The sequence below is a fragment of the Poecile atricapillus genome, chromosome 20 (genome assembly GCF_030490865.1).
Source record: "Poecile atricapillus isolate bPoeAtr1 chromosome 20, bPoeAtr1.hap1, whole genome shotgun sequence".
NCBI lineage: Eukaryota > Metazoa > Chordata > Aves > Passeriformes > Paridae > Poecile > Poecile atricapillus.
In genome coordinates this window covers 5,144,286-5,166,766 of record NC_081268.1, presented here as the reverse complement: position 1 = coordinate 5,166,766, position 22,481 = coordinate 5,144,286, and the positions used below count along the sequence as shown (strand labels likewise).

Genomic DNA, 22,481 nt, shown 5'->3' with positions numbered 1-22,481 from the left:
AATGCTCTGCTATCATTTCTATTTATGTAAATAGAGCATTAAGCTACATTTATAAATCGTTTGTTCTGCATAGAAGAATGACTTGTTACTATTATCTCTTTATAATCATCTGCCATAAGCATCATTTGTAAGAAGATAACCAAAATAAAAAGATACTAAAAATTGCTGTTACAGCTAAAGAAGGCTTCAGGCAAGCCAGGACTTCAGCCAAAGCCAGAAGAATCCTTTGGCCATGTGGCACTGTTGTAAAGCCTGAGGCCTGTTACCAGCAGTGGCAGTACTGCCATTGCACCTCAGATCCCATGGAAAAGGAACAACGGGCAAAGTAGGACTGATCCTGCTAACAAGGAAACCTGCTCCAACTTGTGCACATGGGTTCAGGGTGAAAACACTGAAACCCAACCCCTGGCCTGGCCTGCACCAGCAGAGAATTCACAGAGAAGATGACAAAGGTGAAGGACTGCAGGAATTTGTAATGGCTCTGTCCAGGTGTCTGAGCAGGCCTGTAGTACCTGGGCCACATTCCATTTCTGTATCCACATGGCTGCAGCAGCAGGTCCTGCAGGGCAGCACAAAGCTGCCACAGCAGCATTCCCACACCCCAGAGGCTCTTGGCTGTGCAGTTCCTCACTGCTCTAACAAATTCTATTCAAGGCTTCCCCCCACCTCCCCGAAGAAGGTATGATCCAGCACTACAGTCACTGAAAGTAGGTTTTAGTGACTATTTTGCTCCTACTGCAATCAGCCCTGAGAGCTAATGCTTCAGTGCAGTAGCTCATACTCTTGAGTCTGTCACCATGAACTAAACAGCACCCAGCAGCAGTCAGGAAATGCTCTGCCTTCTCTTGGGCACTGCAGAAGTACCACTGAGCTATCACTGAGACACCAAACCTTCACCCCTTTCCAGAGCTGAAAAGACTATAGGGATGAAAGTGTAGACTGCATTTCTTAACTCTGGGGTTTTTTCTCTAAATTTTCACCCACAACAAAACCAATTCTAAGTTAAGGGGAGAAAGAACTGTTGAGTATAAGAGCCCCTCCAACAGTGTTCCTTTCTGTGCCTTTTTGCTGGCACAGTGAAAGTACCAGAATTACCTTTAAAAAAAATGGTCATTTCTGATCACTGTTCATTTATTTATTTGCCAAAGTAATACACCCACAACCACCACAGCCAAACCCTGCTTTTAGAAAATTAGCAAATATGAAAAAGTTCCTCTTAGTAACATTTCCCTCCCACCCTCATTCTCAAAATTACACCTAAGTCCAGACTCAAGAACAGTATCACAGGAACATTTTCAAAGGTCCAACCAACACTTCATTGCAGATTTTCCTTTTCCAGACAGATACTTCATACTGCTGCAGTATCACTTATCTGGGGTAAACTACAGAAACTGGGATATCACTGTTTGTACTTCTTGTCTACTCTTTTTAGAAAACCAGACATTCTTGAGTTGAAGCTGCTGGAGTGCAAGGCAAGCGCTCTGACGCTGTCTGAGGGTAGAACATGTCCAGGCAGCTGCTTGTGCCAGCAGGAGGAGGGTCCTGCAGTTCCCAGTTTCCCCCCTTGCTGACCTCACCAGCCATCTCTGGAAGTGGACGGATTCTGCCCAGCAGAATTTGCAACCAGCAGTAGAGAAATGCACAAAAGACACTAATACTGACAAGGTCAGGTTTCTGTTTCTATGAGCAACTCAATCCAGTTGGAGCTCACACATTGAGTAACTATGGTAAAGCACACTGGGTACAAAATATAATCATACTGTGTAGCAAGATTCAGGAACTTGGAAAGGAATAAATTAGGAATTACTAATTAGGAATTAGAACCACTAAACTTCTTGGGCCTGTCCCCTGGTGAACTGCAAGTTCCCATTTGTTCCAGACAGTCTCTGTCTCACCCCTCTCTCAAAGGGAGAGGTGCCTCTACAGGTCAGGCCCTCTGACCCCACGGGCTAGAAGGAGGCTGGCCAGCAGCAGAGCATGGCCATAACTCAAGGTGCCAACAAGGTGGAGAAGAGTAAAAGCTTGTTAAAATTAACAACATGTGAGCTAGTCTTGGATAGAGAGAAAAACACCCAAGAGGCAGATGATTTTCCTGCTACAGATGATGACCATCATCAGGGAAACGGGATATCTTGCTAGTCACCTGATAGTGCTTAATTTTCAGGGGAATCCTCAGCATTAGATCTCATTTTGAAAAGTGAAAAAAGGCAAGTAGCACTGCCTTTAACCAGTTCATCAAGTAACAACTCCACACATCTCAGAGAGAATAGGGAGGGGTTTGGAGGGAAGGGGGATGGATGGCCAACCCCTTCCTCTCGGTGAGATTCCCACCAGGAACCCCTCTGCTGCTAGAACGACTTAAGGGGCACTTCACCAACCATTCCGTGGAAGTCCTTTCCCAAAGTTGTCTTCGGTGTTGGTGTGGACCAGAGGCAAACCCTGGGGCCGTGCTGGGTTAGTGTGGGCGGCTGCTGGACTCGAGGTGGGAGCGCTTCCCGGGGGCCAGGACAGCTCCGCTCTCCGCCTGCTCCGGGAACGGCCGCTTGTACGTCCGGCTGTGCCCGTTCAGAGCCCCCCGCTGCCACTTGCAGATGTCTCCGTTCAGGATGTCCTGAATGTGCTGCACAATCAGGTTTATGGCAACTGCAGAGAGGAACAGGGAATACAGGACATGAAGGCTCTCCTGGCTGAGTTATCTAGAAAATGTGGAGCATCCAGACCTGCTCAAGTTTTAACAAGCCCTTAAATGAAACTCTGCCTGCTGTCTGCAGTGAGGTCAGACCTAACAGGTCACTTTTCCAGGCCTCCACAGGCTGAGCAGCTGGTTCTTTTGATCAGCTCCCTCCCCTCCAGCAAAAATCCCTTCCTCAGGAGCAGATGCTCAAGGCAGCAGTGTGCCTCCTGCTCTCTTCCCAGCCCCAAAGGTGTCTCCCCAGGGAACTCAGGGAACCCAACTCCCTTTTACCCATGTTGTCAACTCCACGGGGGATGATCACATCTGCATACTTCTTTGTCTGCAAAACAGAAACAGTGGTGGAGGAGGCTGTTAATGGGAAAGTCAGCTGCATTCCAGGAAGAAGCAACCAAAGGCAAAAAAGCTGGGCAAAGATAGAAGGTCCTGCTGTTCCAGGGTTGTAAATTAAAGCTCTCTCTCATGGTAACAACCTAAATGAATTACAATTCAAATGGCAATGGCAAATGTGCACTGGATTTAAGCTCATGGATTCTTCTTACTGTCCCTTTGCAGAGAATCACCAGGTAGAAGCAGAAGGTCAAGTGTGGAGTCCTTTGCTTTTACTCATCTGAGCTGCCTTCAACCATGGCCCACTTCAGGCAAGGTCTGTTTGCCAAGAGCTGGTTCTAATCAGCATTTCGCAAGCCATTGCTAAATCTCTGCTGAGAGCCAAGGTATCCAATGTGCATGTGAAATTCCTGCCTGCCTCTGATAACATTTTATTGATCTTTACTACCATAGCACTCCTGCTTTTTTTTCCCCCCACAGCTGGAAAAAAGCTGGCAAATTCAGCATTTCTAAGGAATAGTTTTTGAACTATTTTGAACCAGAACTCCTTTGATCTAGAGCAAGAGGCACCCGAGTTAACCTTTTCCAACTTATTTAATCCACATACTGGATTTTGTTCTCATAGGGTTTTTTACAAATTAATTTGATTATGTGAGCACCTAAACTGGTCTCACACTACATGGTGTAGCAAGCAGAGCTAGAATGGTCTGCACAAGGTTTTCACCAGTGATCCCTCTGAGAAAGGCTGCTGGAAACCAAGCTCTTCTTTCTTCCTACAAGACTTAAGAATAAACTGAGAGTGGGAGTGTTTCATTCAGAGGGACCCATGCTTAAATAGCCCCAGCAGCCAGCAGTGAGAAAATGTGCTTGAGGCATTTCCATGGTGCTTCGCCAGCAGAAGGGATCATTTCAGTTCCTTAACAACCAGCTTGAAATGACTGAAGACATGAGGCAGAGGGGAGAGCGTGGGATTTGTGAAATACAAATACCAAAAGCCACCACTGCTGCACTTAGAGCAGCTAATTCCCAGACAACCATGCTCCTCTACCCCCTCCCCAGAAAAAGAAGACCCCACAAACGACATCAGTGAAAAGCTTCATACCGGTAAGCAGAACTCCTCAAAGGCAGGCTTGACAAACGTGGTGTACTGGGTGAGGATCTGCTCCAGGTCCCTCCCACGTTTCATATCTCGCAGAACTGGGATGGGCAGATAAAAGCCCTGAGGGCTGTCTCATGGTGGGGATGGATAAGGAGCAGGGGCACGGCGGGGCTTTACCTCTGCGGGACAGCCGGACGTCAGAGTCTGTGTCCACAAAGAGACGGAGGTGGAACATGTCCCGAATGTCTTGATTGTAGAAAACCAGGATCCCCTCAAAGAGGACGACATCAGCAGGATACACCACGGTCGTTTCTGCCAGCCTGCCAGGAGAGAACACCCAGAGCACACTGGTGAACAGGCCTCACGTCAGCACCAAGTGATCTGTCCCCAGGCCAGGGACACCCCCACACAACCCAGGACTTCAGACAAAGCCAGAGCCTACCTAGAATGTGTCACAAAGTCATATGTTGGTACCTCAACTGTTTTGCCCTCAACAATGTTTTTCAGGGTTGAATGCATCAAATCGTTATCGAAGGCATCTGCAAGAGGAAAGTTTAAAGAGAAGGACTTTGAGATGCTGTTGTATCAAATGTTCTGCTCAGATTTTTCCAGACCCAAAGGAAAAACCCTCTGCCCAATATTTCACCAGGAAAAAAAGGAACTTGCAGCTTATTCATTCCTACTGGTAGCAACACAACGCTCTGCCCAAGTGACAATGGCTGTGTTTGGTTTCAGAGATAAGGAAGAGACAGTTTGCTGTTTATAAGCAACTACATCACAATGAAATTAAGAGCTCAAAGGTGAAGCTGGTTGTTGTAAAATTTTATCAACCCACCTAGTAATTGTGTAATTTTGTGCAACTGTTCATCTGTTATTTAAGAGCCAATTGGAAAACCCCAGGCATCTTTCATGGTTTCCATTACCCACCCAACAGGCACCACACTTCAGCCAAGGGCAGCTCCCTGTCCCGCCTACAATCCACAGCACTGCCCCAGGCAAGGGGAGCAGCTGTTTATGTGGACAAGAAGTAACAGGAAAGGATTTGGAGAATGATGTGGTTCACTAAGGAGCCTCTCGAGAGCCGGGAAGTGGAGCACGGAGCAGGCTGGGATGCTCTGCGCCTCTCCATGCCTCCAGAAGGGCCGTCAATATCACCGGGCACACGGGAAGGACAAATGGATGTTTTGGTGGGGGAAAGCACATTTCTGTTCTCCAACACTTCCCATTTCCTACCGGAGCTCTCCGTAAGACCCAGCTGCGCTCCACGCACCGACCGAACCCTGCCGGGGCCGGGCCAGTGAGGGGCTCACCCGGGTGGTCGAAGTTGTACTGTCCCTTCAGCGCCTTGGCCTGCTGCTCGGCCGTCAGCACCTTGTAGAAGCTGTCCTGGCTGAGGATCAGCACCTTGCGCTGCCGCTGCTCCACCTCGTTCTGCCCCAGCAGCTCCATGATCTTCTCGCACACTGTGGACTGAGCGGGACGGGGGCTCAGCCGCGCCGGGGGGACCCCGACCCTTCCCGCGGCGCCCGGCCCGGCCCGACCCCCGGCCCGAGCTGTCCCCGGTGCCGGGGCGCGGGGAGCAGCCCGGGCCGGCACCGGCGATGCCCCCGCGGGCGCCGCGCACCTCCCGCGCCGCGCGGGCTGCCGGGGGCGGGGGTGAGCCCCGGCACGGCCCGCACAGCCCCCGGCACGGCCCGCACAGCCCCCGGCACGGCGGGCTCACCTTGCCGCTGGCGGTGCCGCCGCTGACGCCGATGAGGAAGGGCTTGGGGTGCGGCCGCTCCGCGTCCGGGCCGCCCGCGGACGCCATGGCGGGAGGGACGAGGGGGCGTGACCGGAGGCGGAGCCTGGCAGGGGGCGTGGCCTGGTGGGGGCGTGGCCACACGCGCTGAGCGCGTCCGGTGTCAGCCCCGGGGCCAGAGCACCGGCACGGACAGAGGGACGGACGGACGGATGGATGGACGGCCACACCGAGGGACGGACAGAGAGATGGACAGATGGGTGGAGGGACAGCCGGACGGCTCTGCCTTGTTACAGACAATGCTGCCTTATTACAGACAATGCTGCCTCACCCAGGCACTTGTATGAGCGTGTGTGAGTGCACGCCTGCTCCCCGGTGGGTGTTTGACACCTCTTCCCGTGTGTCTGACACCTGTGCCCATGTGCCTGCTCACACCTGTTCCCGTGTATGTTTTAACCCGCTCCTGAGGGCACACGCAGGTGCACACAGAGCGCCGTGCACGGGAACTGCGAAGAAACACCTGAAAGTACAACCCAGAGACACCAGGACACATAAATACACATATGGGTAAGACACGTACAAACAGTGTGTGCGCACACATCCTGTGCGTGGGGTGCGATCGAGATATCTACACACACACGTTAAATATTAATAGCTATAGCTAGGGTATACAGGATTTTATATACATTTTGTGTATAAATAGAGCCGGAACACACACCACATTCTACATGTAAATACAATATTCTAAAATAAAACCAAATCACACGTTTAAATATGAACAAATTGCTGGGGAGCTCCTTGACTGCCCTGCTCCCAGCACCGCTTCCATCGGCCGCAATGGACCCCGGACCCACCGCCCGACGCCTTTTGCCTCCCCGGAGCCCCCCGGTGCCGGGGGCCGGTCCGGGGCGGCCCCGCCCGCAGGGCCTGGGCAAACAGCGGGTCAATGATTAACCGGGCCCGGCCCCGCTCCCGCCGCCCGCGCGGGGCCACGCGGGGCTCGGGGAGCGCGGCGGGGCCGGAGCGGGGCCGGGCCCCGAGCGGCGGCAGTTGGGACCCCGCGGGCACCGGCGTGAGTGGGGCCGGGGATGGGGCGCTGGGGCGGGCAGGGGACCGGGCGCTGGGGGCTCGGCACGGCCGCGGCCCCGGGGGGAGCGCAAGGGCAGCCCCATCCCACCCCGAACCACTTGGGTGGCTGTGCCGGGAATGTTCCGTCCCATCAGAACCTCCCTGTCCCCGCAGGCGTCTCCGCGGATGGACGCTGAGCCGCCAGGCGGGCCGCAGGGCCCCGCAGCCCGGGGAGCGGAGCAGGGCGATGGCAGCGGGGCGGCCGGGGGGCTGCCCAGCCCCGGCACCCGCAGCGATGCCCCCGCGGGCCGCGGGGACAGGGCCGTGGCGGTGTCGGTGGTCGCCAACTCAGCCTTCGAGGGGGCCCCTCCGCCCTACTCGCCCCTGGATCCCAAGAGCTTTCACCTCTATCCGCCGTTCCCAGCCGGCTTCTCCCAGCAAGGGCCCGTCATTTACCAGCCGGGGCCGGGACCGCGGCCCTTCCCAGCCCCGGGCTTCCCTCCCGGGCCCCTGCCCTACACCACGGTACGTATCCCGCACCCCGACGTGTTCCTGTCCCGCTCTGCAGCGGGAGTCACCCCTTATCTCCCCTGCCGGGTTTGTGGGGCTCCGTGTGTCGCCCAGCCCGGGAGGGGAGCGCTCCCAGCGCTCCGGCAGCTCTAACCACCCCCTGTGCCTCAGTACAACGCGCAGCCGGGCCACGGGCCCTTGTCCGCCGGCCGCGGGCAGCAGCTGCCCAAGGACTACATGGTGGAGTCAGTGCTGGTGACCCTCTTCTGCTGCCTGCTGACCGGGGTCATGGCCCTCGTCTACTCCTATGAGGTAAGGAAGGAGTCGCCCGGCAGCCCCGAAACCCCTCCCGGTGCTGCGGGGCTCTTCTAAGCCCTCCCCTTCTCCCCTGCGCCAGACCCGGGCTGCGCTTGCCCGTGGGGACGTGGCCCAGGCACACGTGGCATCCAGAAAGGCTCAGTCGCTGGTCCTCTTCAGCCTCCTCTTCGGCTTGTTCGCCTCCATCACCTGGATCATCTACGTCCTGGTGTCCCTGTACTTGTGACAAGGACCCTGAGCCCCAGGGACGCGCCGTGTGCCAAGAATTCCTTGTGGCTCCCCACCTGGGGCCGGGGGGGGCACGGGCAGCTGGAGTTGCCACAGCCTTGTGACAAGGGTGACAAATAAGTGTTCCTGGGGCTGCGGGGCGAGGAGCTGCCCCGGAGCCTTCAGCCATCTGCTCAGGCCTGCGAGCCCCGGCCAGGGCAGGGGAGCCCGGAGCAGGGAGATGCCGGATCCAGCTCTGGGCAGGGAACTGTGTCGGATCCATGGGCCGGACCAGGCTCAGCTGCGGGATGCTGAATCCACTGCTGTGGGCCGGCACTTGGAGCTGCCAGGCTGGTGCAGAGGGAGCATCTTGTAGGATTGGGGTTGGAGATGGAGCAGATGTAACAGGTGTGTGGGAAGCCCTCGCTGATCATTAACAATGTGAGAAGATACAAACCCAGGTATGCTGTCCTACAGTAATTCTGCACACACACACACACACACACTTCTGCCACCTTCTTGCTGCTTCCAGATTGAAATAAAATGCAGCTGTAGCCCAAGCTTCTGTTTTCTCTGCACACCAAGGGCCTGTATCTCCCCTTGCCATGGGCTTTGTCCACCACAAAATTCAGGGTAAGTTCTCCTGCAACAGCTGAAATCAGGGTTTTCCCTAGAGCAGGTGCGCACCAGGCTTCCAGCCCATGTAGGACCCCGGGGAAGAGGAATCTCCACATGTCCCCAGGCCTGGGGGTGTCACTGGCCGAGCTGCTTGGGGGGACACCGAGCTGTGCACAGACCCCTCCTGCTGTGCTGGGCCCCTGGCACGCAGCCCCACATTCCAGCCCTGGTGCAGGGGGCATGTGCTTGGTCACTGTCTGGGCATTCTCCTCCTGAGCTGGCCCATGACAATTATTTCCAGAGGAATTTTGAACCCTGTCCAGGACTGAAATAGCACCGTGGAGCAGCTCAGCCGCTGCAGAGGTTATTTATAGCCCTGGGCTGCCGGCACACGGTCACTGCACGGGCTGGGCACACGCCGGGGGCCGGGCAGCCAAAACCCCTGATGGGGACACCGGTGCCCAGACAAGGTGACAGGAGCAGATTTCCCCTCCCAGGTGTATGGCTTGTACTGGGGAAAAGCCATCTTGGCAGACAGAGGGAAGAAATTAGTAGTGAAAAAATGAAAAAGAGGCATGGGCAGAGGAAAAGCACATGAGAAAACACGAAGCCACACCAGTGCCAGAGGCGGATTCGATTGTCACTTTAATCCACAGACTGTGCATGCACTGTAAACAGGATCATCAGGCAGGTTCACTATTGGTGTTTTATTTGTCTTTAATATAAAAGTTACAGGTCTGAAATGTTTGCAGGAAGATGCCACCATGGGGGTTAGTGGTAAATCTATAATACAATGGAACAGCTTGGGGGGAGAGGCCTGGGAGTGGGGCAGGGGGCTGGTGACTGGGGGCATCGCTTCTCCCCACTCCCTGCCCCGTGTGGAGAGGGGACTCAGACTCTTCCCTCTCCCCAAAAAAGGTGATGGCCTTAAGGATGCTGCCTGCAAGATGGGAACACACTCGTGGCCAGTCTTGCACGAGGATGTTCTGGGTTTCTGCTCCCCAGGGACTGCTCCTGGAGGGGGAGAGTGGGGTTTCTCTGTTCAGCACACCTGAAGCTGCTCCAGGCAAGGGGACCCTCCTCTAGGGTCCCTCCAGTCCTGTGAGCCCGGTCTGAGGCTGGGACATGAGCCAGGAGCTGCAGCTGGGACCCTGCTCAGCTGGGGATGGCAGCAGAGGAAGGGGTGAAGGGGGGGAAAGCTGGGGGAGGAAATCTGGGAGGCCCCATCCCACTGGAGAAGGTGCTGTGGCCTCCAGCCTCCCATCCCCACACCATGGACTGAGCTGCTGGCTCTGGGGGTTGGCAGAGGGTGAGACCTCCTTTGGGAGAGGGTTCAGCTCGTGGGTTCAGGTGCAGGAAGAACCTGGAAATGGCTCCTGCTGGTGGGGATCACAGAACCACAGAATATGCTGACCTGAAAGGGACACATCAGGGTCACCGAGTCCAACTCCTTGCCCTGCACAGGACAACCCAAAAATCCCACCATGTGGGAGCTCTGTCCAAACACCTCTTGATCTGACAGGCTTGGTGCTGTGACCACTGCCCTGGGGAGCCTGTTAACACTGCCCCACCACCCTCTAGAGGAAGAACTTTTCCCTGATTTCCAACCTAAACCTCCCCTGACACAGCTCCAGCCTTTCCCTTGGGTCCTGTCACAAGATCTGCACCTGCTCCTTGTGAGGCTGCTGAATACCACAATGTCTCCCCTCAGTCTCCTCCAGGCTGAACAAACCAAGTGTCCTCAGCTGCTCATCACAAGGCCCCTCCAGACCCTTCCCCATCCTTATGGCCTCCTTTGGACACTCTCTAATAGCTTAATATCTTTTTTATATTGTGGTGCCCAAATTTAGTGTTGTCAGCAAAGTTCCTTAGTATCCCTTCCAGTCCTGTGTCCAGGTTGTTAATGAAAATGTTGAAGAGCACAGGGCCAAGGGTGGAGCCCTGTGGAACCCCAGTCACTGCCATTTTTGGGGTGTCCTGTGTGCCCAACCCATGAGCCACTTGCTCATTCCTCATGTAACACGGTCACACTGCTGGATGAAGACAAGCTGCTCCCTCCTGTGCCTCTGAACCCCCAGGGCTGTGATTCCAGAGCTACCACCACACTCAGCCCTCCTAGGACAGCCTTCCACTGCACCCAAGGGCTGCTCAGAGCCTCCAGGGTGAGGCAAACACCACATCCTGGTGTTTTCATAGCCCTTTTCAGCACCTCGCCATGCTGGGCTTTTGAAAGATCTTATTTGCAAAGGAAGCATGGACATTACCTCCTGGGAAGCCTCTGGGGATTGCAAAGCCTTGGCTGGACAGAACACACAGCTCCAATGCCCTCAGTGCCATGAAAATCACTTTTGAAGTGTTCTGGCTCAGACACCGAGGTTCAGCACAGAAGATTCCTGCTGCTCCTGCTCTGGGGCTGCACAGAGCTGTGTTGGACCCCACACTCCCCTCCCCCAGAAGATGCCCTCACAGGCAGGGGGGGTCTCTTTGTGCTTGGCCACTGTGTGAGTCTTGTGCCTGTGTCTTCAGGAAAAAAAAAACAAGCTGGGTAAAACCCCAGGCTGTCACTCCCTCCTGAGAGTCAGGCAGAGCTGGCCAAGGCTTTGCAATCTGTTTGGAGAAGGAAAGGAGTGCAGCTCTGATTAACCCAGAACAAACAGAGGCTTTTGCAGGCACAGAGCTGCTATTGAGATATAAGGATGCTCTGTGAAACTCCAAGTCTGTGTTCCTTGGGAGCTGCTGCCCTAAACTTGCAGGATATTTTGTCAGAACCCTGTAAAAACCTGTGACCACATGACAGGGAGCTGAGGAGAGTCTTGCAAGGTTGCTGAAACCTGCAGGGCACACTCACAGCCACGATCCAACTGCAAGGCATTGGAGCAGGACAGAGAGGAGGGATGTGAAATGGCCTGGCTGGGGCTGTGCTGGGTGGGACACAGAGGGGGAACAGAGGGGCTGAATAAGGCACACTGAACAGATTGGGGTTAACACTGTGTGTGTGGGAAATGACACCCCAGCCTCGTCCTTCCATGCTGGGCTGTCCCTGCCCTGCTGGCACCAGCACAGCGGGACTGGGGACAGGGACCTGCCGGGTCCTGCCAGAGCACGGCTCTCAAAGCACAGCACAGAGGGTCCCAACGGGGACCCCCAGAGAAAAACATTTGGCAACAGAGAGAGAGGAGTGGGTGGGAGGACAGGGTGGCTCAGCCGGGCACAGGGCTCCTTCCTGGTTCTCACTTCCAACCCAGAATGGATCTGCTGGCTCCTTCACGAGGCTCCTGCCCCTGCTCTGCAGCCAGTGCCCACCCGGCTGCCCCGAGCCTCCTTTATCCAGCACTTGGAACAACACTGTCACTGGTTGTGGATTTTGTACAGACTGGTTTGCACTTTTCTTCTGGTTTTTTTCCTATAAACTCATCGGTATTCAGACATGCATCAAAAATCCCCAGGGGGTTCTAAACACTAGGTATGTACAGTCTGTATCCTACAGCATTTCCTGTGCAAAAGCTAAGTACCATCGCTAAGAGACACGGGGTCACAGGCAGGTGACCCCCAGTACCTGGGCAGTCCATGTTTCCAGGTTCAGAGGGATTTACTGTTGCTTAAATAACGAGATCTGAGAGGAGGAGGGGGTGTGATGACTGGAGATGGCGGGTCCCTGCCCACATTTTCAGTGCCTCTTCTGTATCGACGACCAGAGCCTTCCTCCCATGAAGAAGGCGCCAGAGATCTGGGGTGAGCCGAGACCCCTGTAAACACAAGCAGCTCTCTGGAAGCAGAGCTCCTCTGGCAGGCAGCAGGAGATGCTTCCATCCTCATGAACACGTTGGGAAGGTGGCATTGCAGGGGAGACTCCAACCCTTGGCTTCCACAGCTGCTGCTGCCCGACACTGCTCCGGAGATGAGTCAGTGTGTGCTGAGCTCCTGCTGCCCCTGCTCTGCGGATGGAAACAACAGCCAGGGTACATCTGGATGCAAGGGGCCAGCAAACCAGCAACACGCTTGTGTGGGACACTCCTTCCACACAGCCCTGTCCCCGGGGTTAAAGCTGGTTCATGGCACAGAGGGATGGGAGAAGGAGGAGGGCAAGTGCAGCGAGCACCGGCCGATCTCTGCCCTTGGCGGCTGCGCCGGCGGCTCCGCGCCCAGCATTGCCACCCCCAGGGATGGCTGCCAGCTGGGAGGGAGGGTGTGTCATCCAGTGACAGGTACAAACATTGAACTCCAGTCTCATAGCTGCCCTCGGCGCCTCTGCGGAGCAATTCTCCTCGCACAACCTCTCCTCCTAGGTTTTCTCTTCCCGATCTGTTTTCCGCCTTGTGATGTTGCGAGGTTTGATTTTCAGGGACAGTTCCCACAGGGCCTCCTCAGCCAGGTGGTCGCTGAAGTCGTTGAAGAATGACACTATGTCGTCGTTCCTTTTGATATCATAATGTCTGGAAAACCACAGAGGAGCTGCAGTTAAACAAGGGCTACCTGGGGTCCTCTCCTTTGGGCCACCCCTGTCCTGCTCTCAGGACATCCAGCACTGTGTGTGGGCTGTGCCCAGTATCATGACAGTGGTGGACACAACAAAGGGGAAAAACCTGCCACTGAATTGAGGGGAAAAAGGCACCTATCACACAGAAATGAGCAGCTAGACCTGCTGCCTCTGCTGCAGGACAGCACTGAAGAAAACCCTGAATATCCCGGAGAACACGGGAACCAGCAACGGCAAAACCTGAAGGCAAAACTTGTCTGGATCTCAAAACTAGTATCAGGAAAATGTCCTCACAATGTTTATCTAACCTAGAGAGGGAAGGAGACTGACTGGAGCCCTTGGCTGGTTGCTCCTTCCACCTCCCTTCCCCTTCAGACTCCTTGCACAGGGGCTCCCATGTCCAAGCCCCTGCCCCAAAGCCACCTCCAAATCCCATTTCTGCACTTACACTTGCTGGAAGCACCTCATGCTGTCCAGGATGTTAAACTGCTGCCAGCGCTTGGAAAAGTTCACTTTGCTGTCAATGTAATCAGGGTTTCCCAGATGGACAAAGGTCAGGTCCTGCAGAATTAGGCCTCTGAAAGAAGGAAAGGGGCAGCAGGCCAAGGGAGTAGGCAAACAGACACAGAGGTTAGTCACACAGGGCAGGGTGGCCAGCCAAAAGGCAGCCCAACAAAACCCAGCAGCCTCCCACTGCCACCAGAATGGCAACCTTATCCAGAGGGAAACAATCCCCAGCAGCACATCCAAAGGTTTTTAGATGCAAACACCCCCAGCTGGCCACCCCGCCTCAGAAAAGTTGCTCCAGAGAGGGCCCGTGGGCTGATGTGGCACGGTGCTGCCTTACCCCAATTGCTGGGCAAAAGGCAAGGGCTGAGCTCAGCAGCAGCTGCTGAGAAATCCTTGAAGGAGCCATTTTAATGTGCAGAAGCAGAGGCAGAGGAAGGAACTGGCCACTCACAGGTAGGGGATGCAGGGGGGCTCTACGTCGGCCAGGGCCGCTCGGTAGGCACGGAAGGACGAGGAGCTGTCGATCAGGGTGCAGTACTCAGCCAGGCCCTGCAGAACACAAATCCCATGGTGACACCCCTGCTGCAAACCCATTTTTCTTGTCACCTCCCCCCAGACAGCCACACAGAGCAGGGGGTTAATGCCATCCTGCAAACACCTCCAGCTGATTTACTCAGGCCAACCCTGGGGTGCCCAAGTGGAGCATTTCTGCCTTCAGCCTCTCCAAGCCTCGGGCTGCAGGAGGAGGAGAAGGAAGAGGAGGAGGAGGAGGAAGAGGAGGCTGTTTCTCCTCTGTGACTGTGCTGGCACTCCTGCAGCTGTCAGAATGCCCAGCCATACTGAAGGCTTCCAGTACTGTGGCATTTTACCCACTGGAGAGGAGTCATCCACCATCCCTCCACCCTGGGACACTGCTGAGACGTAAAACCACTCAGCTGTTTCATACATAAGCACACTTATCCTTCCCTCAAAGATCACAGGCCTCACTGCTCCTCACCTCTGAGGTTTGCTTCTGCCACTCCAGCCTTCGGATGGGTGCAGAATCCAGTGCAGAAAGAATGGCCAGATAGGAATTAAAATTATTCAGCTTTCGTAAGTGCTGTGAAGGGGGAGAATATTCCAGTTACTCGAGAGTTGTGAAAAGGCTTCTAGCATCAAACAGCTCTACCAAGCAGAGCTCTGCCCCACTCCCCTGTTCCTTAAAGCAGCAATGTGTGTGATTCGCAGAAAAAAACAAACTGGTACCTTCATAATCTTTATAAATTTAAGGAGCAGCCTCTCTCGATCCTGGGCTTTCTCTTGTAGCATAATTATTGAACGGACCCTGGAAGAACAGACAGAATAAAAGGTAAACCTACTTAAGCAGAGATCAGATTTCCTCTTGTTTCATTAAGAAAACTGATCACTAATTGGGATGGGCCAATATTGAAAAGTTCACAATACCTCCAACTTAAATGGAGCACTCTAATCCACAGCAAAGACAGGATAATTTCACAGAGTGCATTTATTTGCAAGGGGAATGCTTGTTTGAAGAGCTCAGTGATACTGATAATTAATTCCTCTGGATTACAAGGCCTTCCCTAACCCTCCTGATTTAATTTCTGCTCTGCTCTGGCGTCTTAGATGAGTGCTCTGCATTTACTTCCTAGCCAAAACTATACATTATCCCATTTGTAACAAAGGAATCCAAGTCTATGAGGAATACTTGGAAGATTTGCAAGGCATTGGAGGTTAGGCACAGTTCAGTGCCATGGCTGTTCTGAGCTCCTTACCAGTAGGACATGTTATTAAAGTGCTCTGTGAACTGCGTCAGGTTGGGACTCTTCTCTTCATTTTGTTCCTTTGCCCAAAGCAGAACTTCTGGGATCTGCCAAGGAAGGAGGGGGGTGGGAAAATACCACACATTAAAAAGGGATTTGTACCCCAAGATTCCCAGTTGCAGCCTTTGCTCACAGCCACTTGCTGGCACAAGATCAGCTGTGTCCTACAGTCCAGCAGGTGTCTGGGAGAGCTGGCAGCGAATACCAGACATTGCAGAAGGTCCAAACCCTCCCCCTGCCCTCAGCCCATCCTCATCTCTGTACCTCGATTTTATAGAAGAGTTCAGCATCCAGCAGGGTCAGCTGCTCAGCTATTTCATGACTGTGGAAATCATGCAGTGTCCCTGGCCTGTGGAAAACAATGAGGAAGTACAAAGCCTCAGAACATGTGATCTGTTTTCTTACCTTGTATTTTGAACTGAGGAAACTCCTGTGTTCCCAGGGAAGGGATGTCCTGGCTCTCAGAGGACCCAGATATTGTTATGTGCACCTCTCCTCACCTGGCTGCCACCCCTCTGGCCGCCAGAGGTTTGATGGAGTTGGCGTAGCTCAGCATTTTCTTCTGATCCACTTTATCCAGGATGTTCTTGCGCAGCACTCTGGCCAGGCTCAGCTCCCCGCTGCAGACCAGCCGGAACACCAGGTCCATCAGCAGCTTGAGGATTTCCTCTGTCAATTCCACCAAGCTGAGAGGAAGATGGAAAATGCAGGGAAAGCATCAGAGCTAAGACACTGAGCTATGGGGTTTCTATCTGTACCGAGTCTCATTGCTCTTTCCTACAAGCAGAACTGGCTGACTGAAATTCCTCTTCTTCCCAGCTCTTCCTATCCCAGAGATTCCCCTTTTACTTGTTATTTTAAAACCACTGACCCAGTGAGGACACACAGGAAGAATCTGTTCTTCCAACATGAGAGTTCAGCACTACAGGTGTCTTGCTGTTCAGGGTCAGGGGATTTCAGCTCTCATTATAGATGGGGTTAAAAAAATACATTTTCTCTGAAACCCACGTTTTCCCAGCTGCCAGATTTCTGTGAGTTACTGACCTTGCATCCCAAAATGAAGAAGGCAACTCACCACAGCTCATCCACCACTCGCACCAGCACGAAGAAGGTGTTCTTACTGACTCGCTTCTTGAATGTGTCTGGGAAGTGGCAAAACTTCTCATATGTTGGTTGCAAATTAAAGAATCAACTCATTGTAGTCAGACCAGCATCAGTGCAATTCCCAACTGCCTCTAGGAATCATAAAATCACTGAATGATTTGGGATGGAAGGGACCTTAATAATAATCCAGTTCCACTCCCTACCATGGGCAGGAACAGCTTCCACTGTCCCAGGTTGCTCAGAGCTCCATCCAGCCTTGCCTTGGACACTTCCAGGGATGGGGCAGCCACATTAGAACACCACACTGTTCTGTCCTGATGGAAACTGGTGTTCAATTTCCAGGAGATTAGAGACAATGATATGGCATTAAACCGACACCAGCTGCTGGTAGCAGGAGGTGTGAGGAGGTACTTACACCTCAGAGAATTGAGAGCAGGTGTACCCTGAAACTGTTCTCTCTAAGGTGGAATTTAATGAGCAGCATTTCCCTACAGTGATCTCCTCCACTGGTCTGTGACATCTGGTCTCAACAGATCTCAGATGTCACCTCCACCTTCCTGGCTGCCCAATCTGCTGCAAGGAGGACAGTGATAGGGGCAAGAGCACAGGTTGAAAAACCTTCTGCCAGGTGGGCAAAGGGACAGAGAACAAGGTTATCAGTAAGGCAGCACTGGCAGGGGCCTGCAGGTGTACCCCAGGCAGGATTGTCACCTGGCCTGAGCCGTGCTGTGTCCCTGGCTGCCGATCCCAGCTGGAGCAGTGGCTCTGCTGCAGATGGCACTGATGAGCTGCAGCAGGACATGGTGACGTCAGGCTCCCTCTGACGTGGGTGCACAGCACCAGAGCCAGGGGCCTCAGCACTGCCAGGATGGTGATGGGGCCACAGAGCCTGCCCTGCTGGCAGAGAATGGAGCCAAGGGCAAGCAATGGCAGCAGGGTGCTCAGGGAGAGGCCTTCTCCATCCTCTGCCAGGAATGCTCACCCTGCACATCAGCTACAAGCTCAGCTCAGGACTGGGAGGCCAAGAGCACAGCATCTCTAGGGCTGAGTTTACTGCAGTAAGAGAGAGAAAGTCTTGATGGTTTAATCATCTCTAATATTAAACTACACAGGCAATGCCCATGGCACCTCTGGAAGGCAGAAGGTTCTCTGGTCCCCACTCTAACAAAGGAAATGTCCCAAATGAAAGGCCAGTTCCCCAGTGACATACAAAAAACCTGAATTGCTCCTCTACCCTGCCAGGACCCTCTGGAAACAATTCCCAGGTCCAGTATCCAGTGTGACCTGACCTGCCCTGCAGAAATTCCCACTGGAGACAGTGGAGGTGAAGGAATTCCTGCCTGGGACACCATCAGGGCCAGCACATCACTGACCATGCTGCTGAAGACTTTTGACCAAAAACCTCGCCACCAGCTCCCTTCACGATGATGGTGCAGCTCTGATTCCTGGTGGGAGTGAACTGCCAGTCATAAAAGGATATCTGTACTGCAGCTTCTTGATGAGCTCTTCAGGGGTAATGAATGTCCTGTATGTAGTCAGAAAGGCTTCACAGTACAGTACCAGATCTAGGCAAAAAAGCAAGAAAGCCTCAGTCAACCCTGCTTTCAGAAAAATAAGCTTTTTGTAAGGTTGAATCCAGATGTACAGAGGAGGACATGGACACATTTTGGATGAGTGAACTTCCCAGAAATGCTGCACTGTTGTCCTCACCAGCAGATGGACCCTTTGGCACAAGAGCAGCAGTGACACTGCCCTTTCCCCACCAGCCTGGCCCTGGCTCCCTTGCAGCACTGGGGCTTGTGCCTCATAAAAGGGTCAGTGAAAAGCACCTGCTTGTGAGACAGGAGCTATCAATAATGTGTCAAGGAAAAACGTAGTTTAGACCTTGGGGATCCTTTAAAAAGATCTGATGGCAGGAGGTGATGCCTGCTCTGTCTTTGGTGCTCAGGCAGGTCACTCTGCCCTCCCAATAAGGAACACACATTGTTTAAACACATGCTGTGGTGCTGCAGACCCCCTGCCCTTGCTGAGTTCCAGGTAATCCAGCTCAGGACAGCGTAAATAGAAGATTATTTCCAGCCAAAAGAAAAGCGAACTGCACTGCAAAACCTGATGCTGCCCCACCAGAGATGTGGTGGACACTCAGCCTGGGCTAATTCATCTGCAGGACAAGGTGCTGTAGTGCCCGGAATTGCAAAGGCTTTGGGCATTACCATGGGCACAGAGGATGGAATTTGAAGAAGCATGGATTGCAAACAGGAATGCAGATGTCAGGTCAAGACTGCAGAACACCTGCAGCCCCAATGCCTGCCCACTGTGGCCAGCAATGCCAAATTGCCAATGCAAATGGGAGCATTAGGCATCAGTCCTGGATGGAGCAGGGGCAGGGCAGCAGGGTGTGGTGCCACTGCACCAAGGGCACACAGGGAGGAAGAGCTCCTGCTGTGTCTGCCCAGGCTGAGCTACACATCAGAGCTTGTTCCAGCCAGGACAGGCATCACCCCACACCCACATGCTCTAACACCCTGCCACTGCTGGGAGCTGGGAAGGAGCAGGGCACAGAGGGACAGCTGTGCCTCTCCACCTGCAGTGTTTCTCTTGGCAGGAACCTCACCTTCCTCCTGCTCTTAAATCAGGGAGTGCTACTGCCTCCGACAACAGAGGCTGGGTGCTCACATCAGGGGTGAGCTCCAGGCCTTATCCAGCTCTAATCCTGCACTCACAGCAAGTGCTGTGAGCACTTAACTGACCATGGATTTTATTGCTTATGCCATTTAGCTTTTTCAGAAAACTCAAATGGACAAGAAGCATCATGCAACAGGGCGTGGAGTTACATTTATTCTGGGTTCCCATCTGCCCAAAAGGCAACGTGAGGTAATACAGCTGGTCTGCTCTGGCACTTGAAGCTGCCAAGAAATTCATCTTTAAAGGAAAGCCTCTTAACTCTACCCCTCTGTGCTGTTTGGCTGATTGATTTACAAGCCCCGAATTCTTCTCATTGTAAGCTTAATTCATTAACCCTCTCAGTCACCCAAACAGTGGGTTAGCATAGCACAAATTCCTCTGTGCTCCATTCAGCTCCGTGGCTTGGCAGCGCCTGTAAGCCTGAGCTCAGGCACTGGGAACTGTTGCCTGCCTGAGCTCCCTCCACCCAGGTCTCCACAGCTGTGGGCACATAAAATCCTGCTCTCCCAGCTCTGAAATGTTCTCCACAGTTCTCACCCCACTGCTTGCAGAACCCTCAAAGCCCCCTGTTCATGACTGAAGGTCCAGCACTCACCTCTTTATCTGTATTTCAACAGGAACAGTAGGGAAGTTCTTTGTTGTGATGCTTGTTCCAGAGAACACAGCAGAGTTTCTCTATCCCACTTTCAGCATGTTTATAAGGGGCATTTCCACCATCTCATTTGGACTATTTTCTTTAATATACATTCCCAGCCTTGGCATAATCAACTGCCTTCTCCTCTCTGGTGTGTTCCTAACTTTGGTCCTTCCTGCCTGGACTCAATGCCCAGTGCAGACTGGGAAACACAGCTGTCAGGGGAAGGATTTTCTTGCTAGCTGAATGGTGCTGGTAAGTAATTGCAAACATCTTATGCTACTGTAAAACCCCTGTCATTTAAAAACGTACATGAAAGATATTTCCCCTTTGACTATCAACCTCTAAACTATGAGTGCTGAGTGATTCAGAAGGTTAGAGCTTTGCCTCCCAGGAGATAAGGAGATCAATCCTGGTTAAGGCCATCAGCACAGATGTGTTTGGCAGGTTCAAATTATTCCCTGGAAACACTGCAAAGGCTGTCTTTGCCACAGGTCTTGGAAAGGAGCTGCTTTGTGTGAGTGGTGACTGGGTTTGGACAGATGAAGAGAGGTTTTAACAAATCTAGAGCTAAGGGCTGCTAATGTCCCTTCTCCTCCTCCACATCTCTTGTTTTGTACTGTGGATTCCCTCTCTGAACTGGTCTGGGTGGCTGCCAGCACACAAGTAGTACAGAGTGGGACAGGAGGTGGCACAGTAAATTGAAAATTATGGGTGTCAGCAGAGCAGCACCTGAACAACCTCCCAGTGTCCACAGGTACTGCATTAGAGCCAAACCAACATCCCTTTTTTTCCTCCTTTGATTCAACAATCATTCCAGTAACTCCTACATCACCATTGCCCTGAAATTCACAGGACAAGGAGCACCACTAAATACAGGATCCATGCACAACAGGCTGGTCACACCTGCTCTCACAGAGGGCAGTGGTCCAGCTCAGCAGGTACAGGGACACAACACAGCACTGTCACTGGTGTGCCTCATCTTCCAGATCCAGGCAAGGGCTGGGAGGAGTTAATCCCATCCCTGCTGCTAAATGGAACCACCAGGGGCTTATCCAGCTTACCTCCATCTCACAGATAAACACAGCCCTCCAAGCTCAGAGGATCCCTGCAGACTCTCCCCCAGCCCAGCTGTCCTTGGGGCAAAGGACAGGCAGCCAAATCCGTGCCAGGCTGTGCCCCCAGCTCTGCCCTCTGCTCCACGCACCTTTCCTGTCAGTCTCCGTGGCGTGCACCAACAGAATGTCTCCAGATCCACCCCGGACATCTGGCCCATCATCCCCCTGCAATGGGAACACAACCACGTTAGGCACAGCCCAAGCTCCCTTAGGCTTGGTTTAACATTGCTGGGGTTCCAGCTCAGCAACAACTGGCAGTGCCCACAACGCTCCTGGCACTGCTCACAGCACAAGCAGGGGCATGGATGTCAGTGCTGGGATAGTCCTGGAACGTGAATCAAGCATTTGGTGCCCCAGATGAGGAGCTGGGCTGATCCTTGCTTGGAGTCTCTGACTCCCTAAGGCCAGGGTGTGAAGCTCAGTGAAAGCTGAACCTTCTGCCCGCAGGAGAATGAGCAGAAATGCCACAAATACTCCCAGAAGACCATTAACAGGGCAGCAGCATTGTGTGAGCTGTCTCAAAGTGCAGGATCACGTACCACAGTGGCTGTGGGGTGGGAGGTCGTGCATTCAACTTGCATGTTCCCAGAACATCAAAACCTAGTGAGTTAATTCCCTAATCTGGAGTCATTTGGCCAGAGGTCACCTGAAACCATGCAATAACTGGCAGAAGGAAACAGCCCTGCTAATTGCTTGACCCCTGCATTACCACTCTCTAAAGCACATCTCTCTTCTAGCTACTGCATTTCACAACTTAAAATATGCAAAAACGATACAGCACTTAGCCAGCAGTTCCCACACTGCAGGAAGCAGCTCACAGTGACAGTTCTATACTGCTTCAAACATGCAGATCATAAAGAAAAGAAAGAAAAAAGACACTAAGAGACAGATATGCAAGTCCCAAATGTTCAGAAATCACTGTTTTTAAAATGTTTTTTAAAGGTAACAATCCATCAGAGGAGGCTGGAGTTGTGTCTGGCTTCCCATAGGAATGTCTTTATCATTTCAACATGCAGAACACTGAAACAATCATGGATTACAGCCATGGAGCAGCTCTAAGATGTTAATTTTTCAGGTGACCCTCTGGCAAGACTCATGAAATACTACTTAGAGAAAAAGCAAAAGCTTCTCACTCTCTCCTGCACATCTCAGCTGACCAAAGAACACTCCTAAAGTGCCAGTAAATGATCCATTCTCTCTGTTTTTCAGCCAAGCCCCCTGACAGTCTGAAAGCTTCAAAAGCCTGCATGTTCCCTCCAGCTGCATGTCAAAGACAGCGTGGCTCCAGAGCCCAGTGAGCAAAGCTGGCTGGGAGTGCACCCAAGGCTAGACACAAAGCTGTTTCTCAAACACAGAAAAGTTCCTTTGGCTGCTTTTCCACATCAGTAACATCATGTCCTGCTCATTCACCTGCTGAACCTGCTGTCAGAGAGAAAGGCCAGCACCGTCCCCCACACCTGGATTTATTGTGCTCCCAGGTGATTCATTTCAGACTGTCAGAGGCTGAAGAGGTGGGGAGGGGCAGACTGGGAAAAGGTCACAGGATGTGC

At 53.1% G+C, this 22,481-nt stretch overlaps 3 protein-coding genes across 8 annotated transcripts in view; 1 reads left to right on the top strand and 2 right to left on the bottom strand.

The window, feature by feature from the left end:
* Positions 1 to 1,113: 1,113 nt before the first annotated feature.
* On the bottom strand, positions 1,114 to 5,992 carry UCK1 (uridine-cytidine kinase 1). The gene is made up of 7 exons (XM_058853837.1): positions 5,845 to 5,992; positions 5,432 to 5,591; positions 4,564 to 4,660; positions 4,299 to 4,441; positions 4,125 to 4,219; positions 2,966 to 3,014; positions 1,114 to 2,643 (listed from the first exon to the last, which is right to left on the bottom strand). The coding sequence occupies exons 1-7, from the start codon at positions 5,929 to 5,931 to the stop codon at positions 2,456 to 2,458; spliced, it is 819 nt and encodes a 272-aa protein (XP_058709820.1). The 5' UTR covers positions 5,932 to 5,992; the 3' UTR covers positions 1,114 to 2,455.
* An 816-nt stretch (positions 5,993 to 6,808) lies between these two features.
* PRRT1B (proline rich transmembrane protein 1B) lies at positions 6,809 to 8,628 on the top strand. Its single transcript, XM_058853996.1, has 4 exons — positions 6,809 to 6,934; positions 7,105 to 7,455; positions 7,612 to 7,752; positions 7,838 to 8,628. The coding sequence occupies exons 1-4, from the start codon at positions 6,809 to 6,811 to the stop codon at positions 7,982 to 7,984; spliced, it is 765 nt and encodes a 254-aa protein (XP_058709979.1). The 3' UTR covers positions 7,985 to 8,628.
* A 582-nt stretch (positions 8,629 to 9,210) lies between these two features.
* RAPGEF1 (Rap guanine nucleotide exchange factor 1) overlaps positions 9,211 to 22,481 on the bottom strand; it is an 84,386-nt gene continuing 71,115 nt past the window's right edge. For all 6 annotated transcript variants that reach the window (XM_058853431.1, XM_058853433.1, XM_058853432.1 and 3 more), the window contains 11 exons: positions 21,021 to 21,096; positions 17,975 to 18,059; positions 16,466 to 16,558; positions 15,891 to 16,076; positions 15,655 to 15,739; positions 15,343 to 15,437; positions 14,816 to 14,894; positions 14,568 to 14,669; positions 14,022 to 14,119; positions 13,509 to 13,637; positions 9,211 to 13,016 (listed from right to left, as the gene is read on the bottom strand). In XM_058853431.1, the coding sequence (XP_058709414.1) occupies positions 12,866 to 13,016; positions 13,509 to 13,637; positions 14,022 to 14,119; positions 14,568 to 14,669; positions 14,816 to 14,894; positions 15,343 to 15,437; positions 15,655 to 15,739; positions 15,891 to 16,076; positions 16,466 to 16,558; positions 17,975 to 18,059; positions 21,021 to 21,096 (1,179 nt within the window). In that variant the 3' untranslated portion in view covers positions 9,211 to 12,865. The remainder of the gene's footprint in view (positions 13,017 to 13,508; positions 13,638 to 14,021; positions 14,120 to 14,567; positions 14,670 to 14,815; positions 14,895 to 15,342; positions 15,438 to 15,654; positions 15,740 to 15,890; positions 16,077 to 16,465; positions 16,559 to 17,974; positions 18,060 to 21,020; positions 21,097 to 22,481) is intronic.